This window comes from Theropithecus gelada, chromosome 8, assembly GCF_003255815.1.
Source record: "Theropithecus gelada isolate Dixy chromosome 8, Tgel_1.0, whole genome shotgun sequence".
In the NCBI taxonomy this organism is placed as follows: Eukaryota; Metazoa; Chordata; class Mammalia; order Primates; family Cercopithecidae; genus Theropithecus; species Theropithecus gelada.
The window spans coordinates 114,388,574-114,411,342 of NC_037676.1; the positions used below are offsets into that span (position 1 = coordinate 114,388,574).

The 22,769-nt window shown below is 33.2% G+C and overlaps 1 protein-coding gene across 1 annotated transcript in view; it reads right to left on the reverse strand.

Annotated features, from left to right (window-relative positions):
• Nucleotides 1-22,769, reverse strand: part of CSMD3 (CUB and Sushi multiple domains 3) — a 1,234,679-nt gene that overhangs the window by 8,850 nt on the left and 1,203,060 nt on the right. The window contains exons 59-65 of the mRNA XM_025394338.1: nucleotides 22,596-22,769; nucleotides 21,595-21,668; nucleotides 14,283-14,394; nucleotides 10,960-11,139; nucleotides 8,269-8,334; nucleotides 3,605-3,763; nucleotides 812-924 (exon numbers count right to left, since the gene is read on the reverse strand). Coding sequence (XP_025250123.1) covers nucleotides 812-924; nucleotides 3,605-3,763; nucleotides 8,269-8,334; nucleotides 10,960-11,139; nucleotides 14,283-14,394; nucleotides 21,595-21,668; nucleotides 22,596-22,769 — 878 coding nt within the window. The remainder of the gene's footprint in view (nucleotides 1-811; nucleotides 925-3,604; nucleotides 3,764-8,268; nucleotides 8,335-10,959; nucleotides 11,140-14,282; nucleotides 14,395-21,594; nucleotides 21,669-22,595) is intronic.

Sequence of the window (22,769 nt, forward strand, 5' to 3'; positions counted from 1 at the left end):
ATAGTAGGTTTCTTGAACTTATTGAAGGCTTATTGAAACTTATCGAAGGCTACTACATAGTAGCCTATGACCCACTACAGTATCTTCTTTACCATTAAGTTTTCCTTACAAAAAAAAGGCTTGGCACTTGAGAGGATACAGTCAGATCTCTCATGCTGACTCTTCAGCAAAGACTCCTGGCCCTTGTGTTTTCCACTGTCAATCTTAAAACTCCACTCACATAAATCACTTAATAGAAGAAGTGACTCCATAGTGAAGCTACAGTAACTCTCTCCCCACAGGAAGCAGCTCACATAAGTTCCTTTTCATGGACTTTATAAAATAGCCTAAATTCATGCTTCAATATAACAGGAATATTTAATTTTCTGATGTACTTTCTAAATATGTTGCATATTCCTTAAGTAGTAGTATTCCAAAGATTGAATTATATTTTATCCAGATTCATTTATCATAGTGCTGACTGTAGATGGAATATATTTGATGAAATCAGTGAAAAACTAAATGCAGATCAGCACACACACACATACACACACCCACATCCACCCATACCCCTCCCACACACACATACACCCCCCCCACACACACACGCATACACCCACTCCCCACACCATACACACACGAAAAAAGTAAGCAAAGCACATCAGAATCCAGTATTCCTAGGCTCGTACTTTAGAATACTAAATATTTATATTTACTAATATATATGTATGTGTATGTATTCATAATTAGCTAAATTTAGAAAACTCTCGTTTCCTGAACAAGCTATAAATTTATCATTAAAATCAGCAGATGTTGAAATAACTATACTTACAAAGCCATCCATTGCCCAATTTTCTTCCTTCATTTTTTTCACAGAAGCATGAGCAGGTACTTTAATAAGATATATGCGTAACATTAGGCGAGCTTCCTGGCTTTTATATACCCCTGTAAAATGCAAGGACACTTTAGTCTACTTAACTTTGTAAATAGTTATACTTCATTTTATTATCTATCATTCCTTAAATAGATTATGTAAAGATATGTAATAAAAGAAGAAATAAAACAAGGGCAAGTCAAAGATGGCTTAACCTATAATGCTCTTTGCAAATCGTGTAATATACATTGATTTATCTGTCTTCTGAAATCCTCAACTTATTTCTTAATTGTGGGGCTTAAATTACCTATACTATCACAATTAAGCACTAGTGTTCTTAATAACATCATCCCATGATATTCAAAACAAAATGATTTCTTCCCACAATCAGATTCTGAAATTTTCAAGCATACAAATCCAGTGCTAAAATTCCTGATATTTTCCTTAATAATAAATTAGGTGACAACTCTGTGAAAAAAGAGTATTCTAGGTGCTGCTTGAGTTACAGCAGCATATAGGAATATATGTTGTTCCTATTTTTAATAATTTCCAACAAAGTAGGAGGTATAAGGAGGTATAAGTAAGGTAAACAGCTAAATAAAACACATGAGAGAATGTGATAAATTAAAAGCCAGAGAGAGATCATTTCACACTGGAAGGATCAAGGAATAGTTATTAAGGAAAAGCACTGGAGGGTCAAGCACGGTGGCTCATACCTGTAATGCCAGCACTTTTGGAAGCCAAAGCGGACGGATCGCTTAAGTCCAAAAGTATGAGCTTAGGAGTTCCAGACCAGCCTAAGCAACACGGCAAAACCCCATCTTTAAAAAAAAAAAAAAAAAAAAAAATTTTAATTAGCCAGCCATGGTGGCACGCACCTGTAGTCCCAGCTACTCAGGAGGCTGAGGTGGGAGGATGGCTTGAGCCCAGGAGCCAGAGGTTGCAGTGAGCCGAGATGGCACCACTGCACTCCAGACTGGGTGACAGAGCAAGATCCCATCTCAAAAAAAAAAAAAAAAAAAAAGTATTTGAACTGGTTCTTAAAAATAAAGTAGGATTTTTAATTTGGGAAGATAAATACAAGCAATGGCATAAGAAAGAGAAGCAAAAATATATACAATGATTTTTACACAGTAAGTGTTCTAAGGGTAGCAATAAGCTGGAGTGCAAACATGTTTAGGGAAATAATAGAAAATAGGATCTCAGAAAAATATCTGATTAACCGTTGTTTAAAACTTGACTGTATTCGTTGATTCTAACTTAATTGTTCACCTATGTAATAGGGCACCATAATATGGAGGGTATGAAAAGACAATGAGACATAGATTGTGGCCTAAGGTAAATTATAATCAATAGGCGGAAGACATAAAAGTAATCGATAATAATATTGCTGAAAAATCGCTACAATTGGTTTATATGGAGACAGTAAGTGAAAGCAAATTAATCTAATTATTTGTCTTTCCATATATATAGAAAACTCATCCATCTAGATTAGAATAAGTATACATTTATTTTGGGCTCTTTTATAGAAAATAAAGAAAAATTTTGTTAACACATCAAAGTTAAATAAAGCATGAGCCACAATTGAAATGTATTTAAATGAATGTTTCATTCATTTAAAGTTTCTTTCGATTAATATAATGTAATTATATGTATTTTAAAAATTATACTACATATTAAATTCTAATATTTTTACTTTGTGTTTAATGGATGAATATAATTTTATTTTCCATTTCTTACAGCACAAATTATATCATTATTAATATTTATATGGATTATATATATATGGACTATATTATATATTATATATATAGACAAGAATTTTACAGTATATATTTCATATTTGCAATATCAAATATCATAGTGCCTCATTTTGAAAAATGAGAGCAATTATAATTCAAACGCATTAATTTGAAAATATTTATTGAGGCCTATTTTGTCTCAGATGTTCTGCTAGCCTCTGGGAATACAATATTAAGTTGGAAGGCAAAGAACTTTCTTAGAATTTATTTTATATTGTTAGAATATAGACGCATAATAAATAATAAACATAACAAATATAATTTCAAATATTGAAAAGAAAAAAACAAGGTAAGGCTGCCTAAAACTAAGAATATGTCTGACAGCATTTTTAATACAAAGGTTCCTTTAGGTCAGCTCACTGGGAGTATTGCTTGAGGAGGTGACTTTTGAGAGAATATCTGAGTGTTAGGAAAACCAGTGCAATCAAAGATAATGAGAGATGTGTGTACTGGACAGAGAAAACAGAAACTTAAGGAGATTGACCAGGCTTTGGTTCCCTTATGCCTATTTAAACAAGTATAGCTCTATCTTTATTTGTCTTAAATACTGGATATCCATCTAAACATGGTCATTTGAAGAAATAGTTTTGTGGCCACAGAATAGTTGAGAAATCACTGATTTGTTCTCTGTGGTTTTATGAGAATAGAGAAAGATGTAGTTGTATTCATACCTAAACTAAAAGTTATGATCTAATATATGACATCTAATTCTAGCTACCAAAAATTATTGAAGGAACTTATTTTAAAACTAGTTTTATATTTTTGTAGTAATATTCATTCAACAATCCAAAAACCAGAAAACCTTGGTTCTGAGTGAATATGAATGTCATCAAAAGCAAATGTATCAAAATAAACATTTCACCATATAAAAAGTGTTAATAAAAATGATGAAATCATAATAGAAATAAAGGCATGAAGGTATATTTCATTGCTGTTTGTATTGCGATACCTGAAAGTAGCAGCTCCATGTTGCTATTGCTCAGTGTTGCGTTAACTCTCCCAGTGGAAGCATTGAAACTAGTAACCGTCAAGGTCATGGGTTGTTTCCTTCCTTTGAAATTGTAAGAGCCTTTCCATATATAATTTTGGGCAAAGACATCATCGGGAACTGTGAATAGATTAAATATACTACACATTAATTGTACAATGCCATATAAATATAAGCATTAGAGTATTAGTTTATTGAATAATGATGTATTGCTAAATATACAATAATGTTGAATGTGTTACAAAATTAATTCTTCATATAAAAGTGTTTCAATTTTTTAGAATAAATCAACATTGTAATAATCTAGATTTGTTCATATGTTATCGATAAGAGAGAAATAGAAAACACCAGTTAAAGACATTAGGTTTATTTTTAGAACCCAGGTATATATAAACTTCACTTATATTTGGTCTTTTATACAATATATTTCTTTCTGAAGGAAAATAAAATAATTACACAGCACCATGGCAGTAAAACTATACACAAGTCCCAAGAGGCCTGCTTTTTTTCTAGCAGTGGGAATAGATTTTTAAGAGGAATAGCAAAGAGTTAAACTCCGCCTTTGCAGAAAGGTCCTGCAAAATTATCACCAGACAGTGCTTCTGTGTTCCCCCTTATAGAATACTGAGTTTAGTTCTTCTAATAACAGATGCTCCTGAAGAAGAACAGGGCTCTATCATATTGACAGCTTTGAAGTATATAGGTATTTTTAGAAATTGTCACTAGTATTATTGGACTCTCCAGGGTGAGAGATATAGTGTGGTAGAATCAAAGAACATTCTAAAGCTCATAAAATTTTCATCTAAAGAAAAAACACTATTTTAGATACTAGCCAAAAAGACTTATTGTATTTATATAAATTATTTATGTAATTTAGAGTTATATAAATTAGTTATGTCAAAGTCTACACAGCTTCTGGGCAGCAGCTAAGAGAAGCTGCATTAATCCTATACCTCACGGCATAGCGCATCCCTAGAAATCAGGTATTCAAGGGGCCCAGGCTTCTTTAGATGAATGAGTGAATGAAGTGGATTTAGGAAAAAAGTCTTTTTTTTAATTTGTCTAACAAGTTATCGATGATTTTTCATCTGATATATGCATGTATCATGCTTCTTACCAGTCAGATCATAGGGATTTCTGTTACAAGCTGTGTATTCCCTGAATTCTATTAAATCAAGAAAGCAAAACCACTGTGACGGATCAGCATAAAAATACCCTAAGAGTTGAGTTTCTACTGAATATTTCAGTAACAACTTTTTATTTCCATGATAATTTATAAGCAATATAGCTCCTTACTTTGATACCATTGCCAGCTTCCATTCTTATTACTTTGGAGTAATGTAATCACTGTGTCTTATTCATGATTTTAAATGAAATACTGCTGAAGGTTTTCTCACATAACATGCTATTTGCCATATAATTTTTATAAATAATTTTACTAAGATTTAGAATTTATTAAGAATTTTTAAAAATTATAAATAGGTGTCAAATTTTATCAAATACTTTCTTTGCAAATATTGCAATTATAATTTTTTGCACTAATCTCTTAATGTGATACATTACTTTTAAGGATTATTTAAAACTAAAATATCCCTGCATAGCTATGATGAATCCAAATTGGTTCTTGTGGGTGTTAAAGTAAACTAAATATGGCCTGAGAAGGACTCCATAGTTCTATATCTGAGTCCTTGTAGATGAACTGCAACCTAACTTAATAGGCACACAAGATTGAAAACCTAATTTAGGAATATGCACCTGAAACAATAGCTGAGCCTTGGCCAATCCCAGCAGCTGTACTTCCACTATTCATACACTGATGAGTGTTCAAAATGTGTTCAAATAAGGCAAACACAGAACTGTAAGCAATCCAGTTGTTTCTGTCCCTCCCTTCTGATTTCTGTACACTTCCTTTTCTTTGTCTAAAAATTTGTTCTGACCATGAGGCACCCTGGAGTCTCTCTGAATCTGCTGTGATTCTGGGGTCTGCTTGATTCACAAATTGTTCATTGCTCAATTAAACTCCTTTAAATTTAATTTAGCTGAAGTTTTCCTTTTCACGTGGATTATCATTACTACAATGTTGAATTTGATTTGCTAAGATTTTATGTAAGATTTTCTCATCTATAATCCTGAGTCAAATGGACCGGAATTTTTTCGCCTTTATAATATCTTTATCCGAGTTATTAGAGATATGTTGAGCCTAGAGAATGAATTTTATTGCCTAGAAGAGATTTTATAAAACTTGAAAGATCCATTCTGCTCCTTTAAAATGTGGTGAAACTTACCAGTAGAGCCACATAGACCTCATTTTCTCTGTGGAAATAATTTTAACCAGTTCTTTATTTGTTATAAAATTATTCACATATTCTTTTATTAGTTAGTTCTAGTAAGATGTAGTGTTCTAGTAATTTGTCTGTTTTGTGTAAATGTTTTTAAATGTTGATAGTTATTGACAGTTTTCCCTTAATATGTTTTGAATTTCATTAATCTATGTAGTTATGCTCACATTTTCTTTATTATATTATTTTTACCAGAAATTTTTCTACTTTGTTTCTAAAAAGAAGGGCATTTGGTTCTGTTGAGATTCTTCTATTGTTTTGGGTGGTTTCTTGTTTTTTATTATTATATGATTTCTGCCCTGTTACTGTTATAGTCTTAATGTTCTCTTAAAGGGACACAACTAATTAATTATGAGGCTTTTTTCTTCAATAATGTAAGGAATTTTTTTTTTTTTTTTTTTTTTTTTTTTTTTTTTTTTTTTTGTATTTTTAGTAGAGACAGGTTTCACCATATTAGCCAGGATGGTCTCGATCTCCTGACCTCGTGATCCGCCCGCCTCAGCCTCCCAAAGTGTTGGGATTACAGGCATGAGCCACCGCGCCCGGCCAATAATGTAAGGATTTAAGGCACAAATTTCCCTCTTAACTTTCCTTTTCTAATAGCCCTCAAGCTTTGATACTTAAATTTTTCAAAATAATTAAATTCTAATATATTTTCTGTGTTAATGTCTTCTTTAATTCACAAATTATTAGTACTAATTGTGCTCTGAATTTCCAAACATACATGAATTTTTTTAAATTACATATTTTCTTATTGAACTTTAATTGCATCCTGGTCAGATATGAGCTATGAAGACTAACTTTGTTTTAAAATTTGTTTAATTTTATTTATTATTTAATATATGAGCAGTTCTTTACAGATTTGATGTGCTGGAGCTACTATTCAGAGCTTCCAGCTGGTCCCAAATCAAGCTTGCCCTTAGAAAATTGGGGGCATTGATGAACAATTATGGTTTTCTGACTCCGTTGCAAACAAACTCTGCCTTACTTTTATGTATTCTTTGATTTCCTCAATGGCATTCTGCATGTTTTCAATAAGTGTTGAATGTATCAGTGTAAATCGCAGAACTTTATGGTCCCTCCAGTTGTATAGTATGTACATGGAGCACTTCTAAACCCAACTAAAATTAGATCCTAATGTAGTTCTTGGCCCAATACAACTGAGAGAAATCTGTTTCCAAGGTTAAGATAAGATATTAAGCTCTTATTTTACTGGCAGCTTTTTAATAGTATCACATAAAAAATACAAATACTGAATAAGAATGATACGGTCCGGCTCTGTGTTGGACCCAAATCTCAACTTGAATTGTACTCTCATAATTCCCACATGTTGTGGGAGGAATCTGGTGGGAGATAATTGAATCATGGATACTGTTCTCGTGGTAGTAGATAAGTCTCACAAGATCTGGTGGTTTTATCAGGGGTTGCTGCTTTCGCATCTTCCTCATTATCTCTTTGCCTGCCCCCATCCACGTAAGACAGGACTTGCTCCTACTTGCCTTCCTCCATGATTGTGAGGCTTCCCCAGTCACGTGGAACTGAGTCCACTTAAACCTCTTTCTTTTTAAATTGCCTAATCTTGGGTATGTCTTTATCTGGAGTGTGAAAACAGACTAATACAAAGCAACTCATATATTGAGCCCTTTCTATGGGCTAAGCACTTTGCACTTCATTTGCATGAAGCTTATTATATAATTATTTAATTATTATTTATTTTGTATAGAAAATATATGGAGACTCAGATATATAAAATAATTTTTTCCAAGGTCACATGTAAGAGAGTGTATAAGATGGGAATTACATCAAGATTGTAGGGCTTTAAAGTTTATGTTTGTACTGATTGTACTAGGTTTTCTAGTTGGCTTTTTAAATCAAATAAGTGAAAATAAACTGGTCAAGTCCTAGAAGTTACTGATCTTTATTCTCATACCAAGTGTATTTGAATCCTTTTTAAAACATATACATTTAAAAATTTTAAATAAGACCTTATTTTTATTTTTATATTTTAAATGAAAGTATTGTCATTATGCTATAGTCATTTACAGATACTCTTCAAGGAAAATTTCAATATTTTTAGCAGACAGAACTATGAACAATACTTTTGTAATACTAACATGTCACTGTATTACATTGCTTTAAATTCAACATCTTGTGAATTATCAAATTCAAGACAGTCATAGTTTTTATACTTAAATATGTTTTTTAAATACACAGCTACTATGCCAAGAAAACAGTAGACCATTTTTAGAAATAATGAATTCTAGAAAAACAAATGACATTACTAACCACTTAGCTTTGGGCTGGGTGTTCCCAGTGCAGGTCTGGGATCTTTCACCAATATTTTAGAACCAGCTATGAAAAGAAATAAAGGTGTTTACAAAAGTTGATGTAATTAATTACATACACATGTGCACACACACACACACACACACAATGTGATGCACTGTCCATTTTATTATCTGACATTTCACGTAGATAGTTTTCTCTAAAATATCCCATTCATCACATCTCAGTACCCTACTCAATACTCATTATGTAACTGTTGATTTCAGTAATTATTCCCATTACAGTCTATTGGCACAAGGGGCAGGTTTGTGTTGCTTTATCATCTTGGGTTGTTATTTCTTCTTTTAAAGGCATAAGCCAAAGTGGAGACAGTTGCCTCCAACATGGAAGCTGAGAGTTGAGGGTCGTTCTTGTTGACAGAAGGCAAAAACTATTTGGGTAGGGTTTACATTTAAAAATCAAAGTTTTTTGAGATAATTAAAGATGTCATTAGAAATTGGATAGACTCAAAGGTGAAATCTTCAAGGTTTTAAACCAAAACCAAAAGTAGTCCAAAACTAAATAAATCATGTAGGATGTAGAAGTGACTGGAATATTATAGGAGCTATGACATGAATGCCTTGTAAACAAGGTATCCTAAGAACAATGTAATGTCTTAAAAGACTGTAAAAGGATGTGATTTGGGCAAACATTGCTCTGGTTGCGAAATAAAGAAAACTTTGGAAAGGAGCAAGTACAGATATGGCTAGAGAAGTTAAGAGATACTGCAGTAGTCCCAGTAGAGATAATGCTGAGAGTATGGTAGTAGTGACAATAAACCAAAAAGGGTAATAGATGTTAAAGCTATTGAAATTGTGGTGATTCAGAAGGATAGGAAAATATCAAAGGAATTTACTAGATCTCATGTGTAACTATAGGATGGTAATATCACTGAGGTAGGGAATACCAAAGGGAAACTATAGGGAGAAAAGAAATTGATGAGTTTAGTTTTGCATGTATTGAGTATTGAAATGCCACTGAAGAATTCCAGTAGAGATATCAAGCAAACAACTGAATATGTAAGAGTGAAGCTAAAATAAGATAAATAAGCTAGAAATATTAATTTGTAAGTAATCTACATAAGGACTGCTATTGAAGCCATTGGCTTGAATGACATCACCTAAAAGTGAATACAAGATGAAAACAAGAGATGGCTGAGCACTGCATCTTTAGAAAATCACAAGTAGAAAACAATCAGTTTATAAAGGAAATAGAGAATGGATACCCAGAATTAGGAGGAAGTAAAACATTTACTCATTCAACAAATATTTATTGAATGCTTTTCACATGTAAGGTACTGATTTGTGTTAAAATTACAGTTGTAAAAACTTTGAGTAAAGTCTCTTATGAGATTATATTCTAGTTGAAGAGGGGTAGATAGGAGGACAGGAGAGTGGAAGCAGATAATGACAAGCAAACAAACCAAAGAATAAGGTCTTCTCCTACTACAGGGATTTCAATCATTAAAAAAAAAAAAAAAAGAAAAGAAAAAGAAAAATAGAAAGAATAATAGCAGAGGAATGTTCTGGTAAAGAGAATGAAAACACTTCAAATAAAAGAAAGTAATCGTCATTTACGACAGCTGCATTAGATAAAAAATTAGAAGACTTTACAAATAGGATTTTTTTGGATATAAGGAAATGGATTTTGTTGATGACCTTACCAAAAACACTGGAAAAACTTCCTTTATTCCTTCTTCTGGCAATATAACCCTTTTCTAAATGGAAATTGTCCTGACCAAGCAGCAATAGGGTGGACACTTCACCCACATCTGGTCCAAATATTAGTACCATAGAATCCAGGCTGAGTAATGGATTTGGTGATGGGCTTCATTCAAAATTGTGGCAAACAGAATCCCAGATAGTGCTTTCCTGACCAAACTTTGGGAAGGACTCTTTCTACTAGGGTTACTCTGGCAGAGTAACCTAGGCATTATGGTAGCAATTTTCCCTACTCTAATGAAGAGTGTACCCACATAATTTATGTTCACCTGGTATCTCTATGACCTTATTTGGAATGAAGGCCTTTGCAAATGTAATTAACTAGAGATCTTGGGATAAAATAATCCTGAATTTAGGATGGGCCCTAAATACAAGAACTGGTATCCTTATAAGAAGAGGAGAGGCCACACAAAGATACACAGAAAAGAAGGCCATGTTGAAATGGGGTAGAAATTGGAGTAAGGTGAGGAGTCAATGAAAACCCAGGATTGTCAGAAGCTATAAGAAAATCGGAAGAGGCAAAGAATGGTTTCTGCTTAGAGCTCACAGAGGGCACAAGGCCCTGCTGACACCTTAATTTTGGACTTCTGGACTTTAGAATTGCAAAAGAAGAAATTCCTGTCGTGTTAAGCTAGCCAGCTTATGGTACTTTGTTATGAAAGCCCTAGAAAAATAATATACCTACCTTGAAGAGAAAACTTGAAGATAGAATAAAGGCAAGAAGTAACATTTGCATGGGAAAAAAGCTTTGAATAGATTCATAAAATTTATATATCTCTGGATCCAGAAGTGCTTACATTACTCCTAGACTTGGAGTTAATCAACAAATTTCCCTTGTTCCTATGCTAATTTGAGTTGAGTTTTTGTCTAGAGCCAAGGAAGGCAATAGTACAATCTCTTGTGTTAAAAAGATTCTATAGAGAAAACTTACCTTCACAAACAGGAACTTTTCCAGTCCAGGTGTTATCGGATCTACACACTCTATGTTCTGTTCCACCTGCTAGGAAGAAGCCAGGCTGACAGGTATAAATCAGTGTATATCCATGAGATGGAAGGTCCATCCCTACTACATTTGCATGAGCAGGAGTTTCTGGCTGTTTACAGCTGTGGGCTATATTTAAAAAAGACAACAATGTAAATTTTCTATAGATATGTTAAAAAAATTTTGAGACAGGAGTCACAATACATTTTAGACATACTTCAATATCTTTATATACATATATCTTTGAATAATTATTCTAATAAATCACAAAAATGTTTCAATGCAAATATACTTATTGATTTCATACTTTAGCATTTCCTAATCCACCATTTGTGGAATACTAGTAGATGTTAAATAAAATGAGAAAAAAAAACACATTGTCAATAATTAAACTCACAAATGTATGCTTTACCATTTTAGATAGTCACACATTCTAGAGAGTCACAACAAACTTCAGCATTTCAAAGGATCTATGAAGGTAAGATACCTTTTAATGTTTGTCAAGCTCAGGTTTTCTATATGAGTTCAGAAAATATTATTTTATGAATTTTAAATTTATTATATTTATTTTAAATTAAAAATCTATTTTCTATGGTTAAATAAAACCACAGCTAATTATATTGCTTTGGTATTAATACTTCCTAATAAAAGTACATTTTAATAATTGTTTTACATATGGAATTTTCAGGACATATTTGGATCCGTACGCTACAAGTATCATTTTATTCACCTAATTATCTCCTTTTCTCCATGTTTCCTTCCACTCCTTATTCTCTACCTTGATTACACCATATCTTCCCCTTATTTCATCGCTTTTATGTCTTCTAAAGACCATTACTTTCTCAGTCAGAGATAAATGCTACAAGAAACTTTTCCCCTAAAACAGATAGCATTTTTAAGGCCGGGCGCGGTGGCTCAAGCCTGTAATCCCAGCACTTTGGGAGGCCGAGATGGGCGGATCACAAGGTCAGGAGATCAAGACCATCCTGGCTAACACGGTGAAACCCCGTCTCTACTAAAAAATACAAAAATCTAGCCGGGCGAGGTGGCAGGCGCCTGTAGTCCCAGCTACTCGGGAGGCTGAGGCTGGAGAATGGCGTAAACCCGGGAGGCGGAGCTTGCAGTGAGCTGAGATCCGGCCACTGCACTCCAGCCTGGGCGACAGAGGGAGACTCCGCCTCAAAAAAAAAAAAAAAAAAAAAAAAAAAAAAAAAAAACCAGATAGCATTTTTAAATAAATTCCTATTGTGTTAAGCTAGCCAGCATAACTTCGTTATGAAAGTACCATAAAGAAGAGATCTATAAAAGTGATCCCTGAAAAAAGTGTTCTGTGGATAAATTTTAGAAAGCAATACTTTTCATTTGTTTCTTAATGGCAGTCCATAACGGTATAAATAATAGCTGACATTTTTTTACTCCATGGGCTAAACATTGTGTTAAATGACTTTTTGTTTTTGTTTTTGTTGTTTCTGAGATGGAGTTTCACTCTGCTGCCCAGGCTGGAGTACAGTGTCACAATCTCAGTTCAATGCAGCCTCCACCTCCTGGGTTCAAACGATTCTCCTGCCTCAGGCTCCTGAGTAGCTGGGACTACAGGCACCTGCCACCACACTCAGCTAATTTTTTGTGTTTTTAATAGAGATGGGGGTTCACTATGCTGACCCAGCTGGTCTCGAACTCCTGACCTCAAGTGATCTGCCCACCTCGGCATCCCAAAGTGCTGGGATTATAGGCCTGAGACACCGTGCCTGGCCTAAATGGTTTATATTTACTATAATTCAGTTAGTGAAATGTAATCCTCCTGCAGTAAGTATTGATTAGGAAAACTACAGTCTGTCTCTACTGCCTTCTTAAGCCCTATGTTGTGGACATGTTAGAAACTTTGAGATGCTTTGCAGTAACAGACGCTGTTTAACTTTATTTAAACTATCATATCCCAACTGGAGGACATCAAAGAACCATAGTTTACTATGAAACTCCTAGTTACAGCCCACACAGCTGTTTTAAGGTACACATTCTGAGGAATTCTCTTTTAAGGAATTTTCCACATTTAAATATAAGCCAACAAGGCACATAACATGGAATCTCTGTGGAGTGTTCTCCTGCTTTAAAGTAAGCCGCTGGTCCCTAGGTGCCCCCACAATCATTTGGATGGTTCTGAACAGGGATAGAGTAAATTCACTGGGCTTGTGTAGGCTTCAGCAAATCCTAAAAGCTAGACACCATCCTAATAAATGTTTCCACCCCAGCTTACTTTTTTTCCATTTTTCACCAAGAAACACAATTCAAAAGATAAGGGAGTAGATTTTTTAAAAAGACAACTGGAGAGAAAGAAAAGCCAAATAGCTGACCAGCTGGAATTCATTTCTAATTGTATGTCAGCAAAAGTTATTTAGTGACCCTGGGCTTTGTTCTTATTTAATCTGTATAGGAAGTGCTCTCCACTTAGGATCAGAGAACATATAAAGGAAATTCGAAAATTGTTTTCAAATTTGTGGCCAAGTGCCCATGAATATTTCCTTTCATATATGTTTCTAGTTTCCCCAGATTCTCAGATAATATTTTCACAAGGGATTTTTGAAAATTAGAAACTGTGGCCGGGCGCGGTGGCTCAAACCTGTAATCCCAGCACTTTGGGAGGCCGAGACGGGTGGATCACGAGGTCAGGAGATCGAGACCATCCTGGCTAACACGGTGAAACCCCGTCTCTACTAAAAAATACAAAAAACTAGCCAGGCGAGGTGGCCGGCGCCTGTAGCCCCAGCTACTCAGGAGGCTGAGGCAGCAGAATGGCGTGAACCCGGGAGGCGGAGCTTGCAGTGAGCTGAGATCCGGCCACCCACCCCAGCCTGCGACAGAGCCAGAGCGAGACTCCGCCTCAAAAAAAAAAAAAAAGAAAAAGAAAATTAGAAGCTGTTAGATTGGCATCTTGGGTATTTTAGATTACTTCAGACTGATAGGTGCAGATCTATAAACTAAAACCTAAACTAATCATCACCTAAAATTACCAGTTGGCTAAATATATAAATAAACATAAGGTCTTTACAAAAAGAACAAAATTGTGCCTTGTGCTTTCTGACTTACTTAGAGAGTGCTTCCCAATGGCCATGGGTTTATGATACAGTAATAAAATTACATACATAAAATATGATTTTTAATCTAAAAGTCAATTTGATACACCTATAGATGTAAATTTATTTGTATACTTGGGAGAAAACAATGCATATAAATTCTTACCCATGATAGTATTATTTCTTATCCATAATACTTACGTATGCATTCAGGCTGAATTCCACTCCATGTAAGATCAGGGAGGCAGGTGCGTGTTGTAGAGCCTTGGAGAAGGTGTCCTTTTTTGCAATGGAACTGTACAACACTTCCTACCTATAGCAGATAAAAGAGAGAAAAAAAATGTTCAACTACAACTTCAAATATGGCAACAAATACAGCTTGAGTGAGAAAATGCTATCAAGTGAAATTCTGTATGGTGGAGTTGGAAGAAAAAAAGAATTGAAATCTGATTTAAAATAAAATGGGAAAAAAATATCAAAGCTAAAAAAATAAAATCCTGACTTTGTTTACATATCATCATCAAATAGTTGGGTCCTTAGTACATACACAGATACCAAGTTTTTTTGCCATCGGAATTTGAAGAAAATATTTAAGACACCAAAAAATCCAACAAGCTACACATGAATACAAGATAGAGAGATGATTAAAGATAAATAAACGAAGCTTGATAAAAATAGATATGGAAATAAATATAGCTAACCACATAAGAAACAAACAAATATTGAAGTGAAAAATGCAATATGAGATTAGAGACAAAGGTGGTTACTGAAGGTGGTGGTGACAGCAGAAATATACAATGGAATATATACTGTTTGCACTAGCTTTTAAGGGTATAGAAATTAGGAGAATATCTAGGATAATGGCTTTCAAAGTGTAGTCTCTAGGCCGGTAATATCAACATCTCCTAGAAATTTGTTAAAAATGTCAATTCTGAGGCCTTACCCCAGACACATAGAATCAGAAACTCTTAGGGTAGAAAAACCAGCAATCTGTTTTAACAAGCCCATTGGGTGGTGGTAATAAACACTAAAGTTTGAAAATGCCTTATAGAAAAGCAGAAAAGATAATAACATGATGAAAAATGTATGTTGGTTAAAATATATATCATTTGCTTTAGGGGAAAAGATAGTATATTAGATTGATTGGCATTTATTGTTTACAAAGTGAGCAGGGCAGGTAGAGGTTTGGGTAAGTGGGAAGCAGGGGTATATAGTAAATAAGAAAACAAATCACCACAGTAATGTACATGTAGTTTTAATTCTGGATCTCACTTTACTTGAATAAGTCATATCTCCTATCTCCTCTTTGAGACCTAATGTCTCATTTATAAATAACAATGATAATATTATTTGTATTGAAATCTGTTTCAAGGATTAAATTAAATAGAATATATACTCCACTCCACCCTAGGATGACACTCAAGTTTTAAATAAATTACAGGCATGATGACTCAATTGGAGAGATAAGTAAGAATTAGTTTCTGAAGGGTCTCAAATAGCAGGCTATGGTATTTAGAAGAATTAATAGTAGTAATTCTAATTATGAGGCTGGCACTGCCATTTTACATTTGAGTGGATAAAAACTGTACAAACTTGTGGCAGTAAGCCTAGGAAAAAAAGACATTTCCTCAAAATAATTACAAGAAAAAAATCAACATGATTTATTGAATGATTAACAGTGGAGGATGAGATAAGGGATATTTAGGGTCTGCCACTTTGGACTTCTCCAGCAATTGTAGTCTGAGAAGGCGCAATCACAGTTTTAGGACTTATCACTCAGATCCTGTTTTCTGCCTTCCCCTTAATTCCTACTGCCACTTGACAGGACAGTAAGAAGCTAAGCTTAAGATGATATAATTTGATACTAAGATTCCATTTGAAACTTCAGACTCTGAATTCCACCATTTTTCATATTGTTATTATTGCCCAGAACTATACTAGGCCAGAAATATTAAATTCCAAAATTCTTTCTCTGGCAACAACCTTTTTTCTTCATGTTAGCTCATGCTGTGTCTTCCATGGACCCTCACCTTCACCTCTAGAAGATCTCTTATCCCTGGATGCCCCATTTTCTCTAGGCTGTTACACTGATTGACTCCAAGAAGCACCATTTGCATTTTATTCCGTATAACCAGAGTCCCCTGACTTGTGCTCCAGAGCATGCCATTCACATTCTTTCTGAAGTTGTGCAAAATGGTGGTACAGGTTTTCATTTTTCAGTGTGGACTAGATTATGTAATATACAGTTTGCAGTTCTATTTTTCAGTCAAACCAGTTCTACAAAACCCATCATCTCTATCAATCCAGTAATTCTTCTTAAGGTTAGATCCCAGTTAATAGTGTCACTTGTCACTAATAAATTTTCCCTTCATTCACTTCACCCCACAACTGGAAATTTTACCTTCTAAATCCTTTTCAAAGTATCATCTTCCTTTTTTCCCCACTTTACATCCAGTTTTTCTCCACAATATCTTTTCCATAGGCTTTGGCTCTCACTTTAGCAGACATCACAGTCACCAAAAGGACTTTATGAAAACACCAATAGCTGAGTGCCCCCCACCAGAGTTTCATACTCAGTGGATCTGGGGTAGGTCCATGAATCTATATTTCCAACAGGTTCCCAGGTGAAACTGCTGCTATCAGTTAGGCGCTACACTTTGAGAGCTACAGCCATAGACAATTAGAATAATCTTCTAACTTGTCTCCATTTCTCAATTCATGACCCACTATATTTGTTTTCTACACTGAAGTCAGATTGATCTATGCAACACGAAAGTTTGACCTTATTATTCACCCATTAGGATAAAGTTACATTGTGCTAACATTACAAAGGCCTCCATAACCTGGCCACTGACCATCTCTCTAGCATCATCATTCATAGCTTACTTTACTCAAATTCTGTTTAATTAACATTGAACTTTTGTATCCTGAAATGTATGCCTATTTTCATGCTGTTCCTACTGCATGGAATGCCTCTCCCAACTTTCCTCTCCTAGCTCTTACACTAAAAGAATTAGCTCAGCCACCATCTGTAGAAAGCCTTCTCTGCAGCAAGAAATTAGAAAAACCATCTCTTTTGTGTGCTTCCTTAATGCTTTTCATTGTTATCGGTGTTATTGCCTAGCCTAAGAAATCACTTATTCCAGCTGACCAACATATCAAAATGTTAGCCTTTCTAGGCCAGAGACTGTGTGTACTCATCCTTGTGCACCTTGAGCTTACAAATGTGACTTGAAAATGTTGGAGCAATGGAAGGAATGGGGACTAAATAATATAAAATTACTTGATTATTTAACTTTAGAATATTTAACATCTATTGGTTCTTAAAGTGCAATGATATCACCTCTATACTTTAGATAAGGTTAAATCATTCTGTTTGTTTGTTCTTTGAAGGGTATATTTGGTTTATTTCATTAAACCTTTATATTGGTCAGGTGTAAGAAAAAAGGTTGGACTATATACATTTTGTTTTTACTTGTAAGACATTTTTCCTCAACGCTGTAAGCTTTTTGAAGTCATTATAACAACTGCTTTAAATATTAACCAAATGTTATAGAATTAAAATAAAATCTGTTTTAAGATTTTTCTGTGTATCACCAACACATCTAATTAAGATTTTTGTCAAATTCACAAATACTTATACCTAATACCTAACAAAGATTTATACAGATTTAATAATTGATTAAATTGCTTATCCAGAATTTGTTATAGTCAAATCAACAAAATTTTCTCTAAATATCAGTGCATTAATAAATAATTTTTTCAGTGATGAACCCACTTAATAGTGTATTTTACATAGTTCTCTATCCTTTTCCAATTTGATATATCCTTCTGACTGAATGACTTCCAATATGCATAGTATAATTTGCTATTTGTAGAAAAATAGGTAACAAAATTCTAAAAATTTATATTATCAAATTCAAAAAAATTCTTCGAAAAATAACTTATGTATAATTTTTCACCATTATTTACTAATAAAAAGTGTTATTTGCATATACAACATTGTAAAAATTAATATTGAAAGTTTTTATAACAAGAATTTTAAAAAATCTGTATCAAGTTTTAATTGCAACCAATGTTTAAATAAAAATCACTTTAAATTGATTTAAAGTACCATGCTGTGTATAAATGCATTATAGACTTTTAAGATATGTCTAATTAGTAAATATCACTTATGTTATTTAACACCTTATTCTCCTATTTTAAATGTTATATCTTAGTCCCTAAATCATAAAATTTATATAGCAAATAATAGGATTAATAGACATTTTGCATACATTTGGAACATTCTCAATAAGCTCTATTTTTCCCTTCCATGAGATTTCATGGCAAATGACACTTGGCATGCTAGAATTTTTATCAATGCATTTATTTGAATCTGACTTCTTATATCACATGTTTGTTTAACTGGAGTATCCAGCATGGTTCTTAGGAACTTTCAAAATTTATATATAATTAAGGTCTCAAAAACGTATATGCTTCCTCTGCAATATATACATTTTTAAAAAATAAATTTATGTTTTTCATTATGTATTTATACAAAACATTTTACTCAAGAAAAATTGAGGTAGCTTTTAATAAAAGATATTTGTAAATTAAAATAAATAAAATTGTCACAGAAAGGCAACATCATAAAAATGAAGGTATAACAGATGTGCTTAAGATGCAAGTAATTTTTGCTGACTGAGCATCAACTTTGGTTCTGGGCTTCCTGGTTTAAGAAAAGTTTAATTATTATTCTTTATATTCAAAACAAGAAGATTTTAATTGAAAATAATTTTTTTACTTTCAGAATTAATGTCACTGTGTTTATCATTTAAGGTAATAAAACACTATGAAACATATATTTACCTCATTCAATATACTAGGATACTAATTTCAATTACAAACTTAAATTAGTACATATATCATATATAATCACTACGGTTAGCTTGGCAGGGTTAAATATTTTATGGTTAAATACCTTGAGGCTAAATATCTAAAGAACCAGATTAAAAACATTTCATATTTATAATAACTTTACATAACAAGCCCTAAATCCAAATAAAGTAGTTTCCATTGCCCAGAGCACAGTTTAACGAGCGATACAGCAGTGTGCATGTGTGCTTGTCATTTACTTCATAATAAGCCCTGATGTTGCATCAATTATTTTGACAGCTATTCTCTTCACCACCAATCTGTTTTTAGCCAAAATTATTCCAATTTACAATATTTTAATAAAAAGACAAATTATGTTGAATACTTTTTTCAATAATAGAGTTTTCATCATTTCTAGCAATGAGTGATATATTTTTGTATGTTAATAATTATTGATGTCCCAAAATCTACTATATAAATCTATATAGAAAAAGAGAGTGAACAAATGAATTCATTAAAGATAAAATTGAGAAAATGATCTAAGTGCCTCTGTAGTTCATAACTTTCTCTTGCTCTTCCCCAAAATGGGCTTCCTAACAGCTGTGATCTTGCATCATAACTCACTACTGGTCATCTAATCCAACCAACATGAATACAAAAGTTGGGACATTCTGATTATCCTTGGAAATTTGTAATTGAGATTGAGATGATCACTTTCTGTATGTGGCTGAGATGTAAATAGAAATGATTCACTCTTGGCCATATGGCCAATCTGCAGAGAGAAACTATGAGGTGGATAAACAGAAAGTAGTATAAAAACTGAGTACTTGCAGCCAGTGCCTACATTCTGGGCTTGATGAGTCTCACCTGGATGCTTTCTTTGGGAGCCTGGACATACCTGCACAGTAATGCCTTCAGGCTTTAAGTAGCTCCAAACAGCTTTTTTTGGTCACTTGTAAGCAATCGTTTTTCTCAATGGCTCGAGATGCCTTTTGCATATAAAACCATATTCATTTGGAATTCACCAATAAATTAGTACTAATTAGAATTATATAACTATTTATTGTGTTAGATCTATACAGATTAAGTTAACAGATTCAGTATGTATGTGTATATATATACATTCATATCTGCCATATGCATGTAAAAAAGCAAATCTCCCTAATGTAAGACACAAAATATATTTAATTTTAATAGAGTTATATAATTGTATATAATTAGACTTTACCATATTTGAAATCTAGTCTATTCATATTTATTCATGTAGAATATAATGATTTAATACCTGTCTATTAGCCCAAATAACATAAATTCAGGGTTAGGTTAACTTTGTTACAGCATTTTTCAATGATTATAATACAATCCTTAGAATGCAGAGTTAGTGATTCTCTTCATTTTGTTGGATGACTGTTTTAAACTCCATGTTAATCATTCTCATCTCCATTATCTCAAATAATATTTACTAAAACAAAAAAACTAATATTCTTTAGAAAATCAGCCTGATTTAGTACACAGACACTAACATCACAATTTTGTATTCTGTTAGAATATGTCACCAACTTGCTCTGCGAACAAAGCAAGTCACATTCTGTTTCAATTTCTTTGTACATATGATGAGGACTAGTGCTGTGCAGCTTGGTGCCCATTTTTCAGGATTTGGATCAACTGATAAAAACTTTTATGGAGATATTAATCTAAAGTTCTCTAAAAACACCAATATAATGGAGACAGACTCATTTTTACACTTTTGTATTAACCGAACAGGACTGAAGGAAATCAGAAGAATTGGAAATGCTATCAAATCAATGTTCATACTGTGCCTGAACTGTAGATAAATGGAAACTATTTTTAGCAACAAAATATGGCCCTTCAGATGAGCCCTTCCTTTAGAAATGGATGGTCTTCAGGTTCACACTGAATTTCACACAGAATAGCACAATTTACAAAACCCGGCAACACAGGGCAATTGGGTAATGTGTAAATTGGCTATTTCTGTTTGGAATCAGTATGCACTTTGGCTCCCCTTGGATCCTTTGTAACTGAAAAGTTGCTGAATCTCTACCTAAAATCGAAACTGGAAAAAGACAGAATAAGAAAGTCAGCCACATAAGACTGGGCATGCTAAAGAATTCTAATATAACAATTCAGCTATGTGTTGTATAGTAAAGGGTTATGGTTATTTTTCAGTAATTTCCCACCATTTTAAACACTGACACCAATGTCATATACACAATTAATGCTTTATTGAATAACCTACATTTTTATATATTTTCTGTTTATCTCAGAAGTCTCTCCTTTAAACTCTTCAATCTTTACTTTTCTTCACTGTCCCCATATCTTCCTGTAGAGTTTACTCATTTACTCCCTCACTCTTACTGTTTCATATATAACTCTCTAATGCTTACGGATTTTTCCTATGCTAACTGCTATTTTTCTCTTTTTGTTTTAATTTATCTTTATGTTCCAGTTAAGCTATTTTATTAAAACTTTTTTTTCTAATTTACTTCTACTCTTTTGTTGTCTGTTACCTTTCTTATGTGTTTATAAATGCAGATAGAACATGACTTTTTGTTATGTCAACAAGATTATATACATATGAACCAAAGATGCATTTTGACCTAGTATGATGCTAAATGGATATAGCTAAAGCACCCACTTGAAATCCAAATGTATTGTTCTGAGATCCATGCCGAGGCACACCTGGGTTTTCACAAGAGGTACGAGTGGGCTCTAAAATGAAGATTAAAAAGATATTAGTCCTTTAAAATTTACAATAGATATATTTCTCTCATAGAAAACAATTTTAAATAATCTGGGGTTTGGTGCAAATTATCTAGGAAATAATAAATAATGTAAATGTAATAACATCTTTCCATGGACAGAAGTCTGTTAATCTTGAAGCAAGAAATTCAGGTAGACTTCATTTGATATCGATTATGAAATTCTTGAACTTTGAACCCTTCTAATATAAAAGCACTTGACATTCAACTAGCTCTGTGGATGCAAGATTAAAGAAAGATAAAGGATATGAAAGCAGTATACATGCATGTAACATTTGTCCAAAGACCTTGCTAAACTATGATTTGGGGTAGGGGAATATTTCTCTGAAGAAGTAACAGTTTTTTCCCAGAAACAGGACTTGATAGTTTGGATTTTATTGACACCCATTGGATATTCAGGCATAAGAATGGTAGATAGATGAGTCGGTTTATTTGAATGACAGATTATTTAGTTAGTTTACCAGATATGGTATTAATTTTAGGATTACAGAAATGTAGTTGCAATCATTTTGAAATCAATATATCTTTTAGATATTTTTGGAACAAATCTAATTTCATATGAAGATTCTTTATTAACTATAAAGATCTACGTAAAATGTCAGTAGTTAATAATGTCATTACCTGAAAGTATTTTTATTTTTCATTTTACTGATATATGACAAAATTATTTCAAGTGTTTCTTCTGGAAGTTTAAAGTGCTAAAATTAATGTTGTGTTTTCTACCAATGTTCATTTCCAGTGCCTTCTAATTGCTTCTGTATTTTATACTTGTTTTTATATTTAGCCAACTATAGTTTATAGGATAAAGAAAACCATTAAATGTCACCCCTATTAATTACACAGTTACTGTGCATAATCAGCCTTTAATTAATATTACCTATGCAGTGAGGTGACGAACCACTCCAAGTGCCATCTGCTTGACATATTCTGGTGCTTGATCCCACTAATAGGAAAGGAGAATTGCAGCTGAATGAAACTTCTGACTGGTATATAAAACTTTTGCCTTCTCTTTTTCCTTGGGCAGGTATACCAGGGTCACCACAAAACTTTG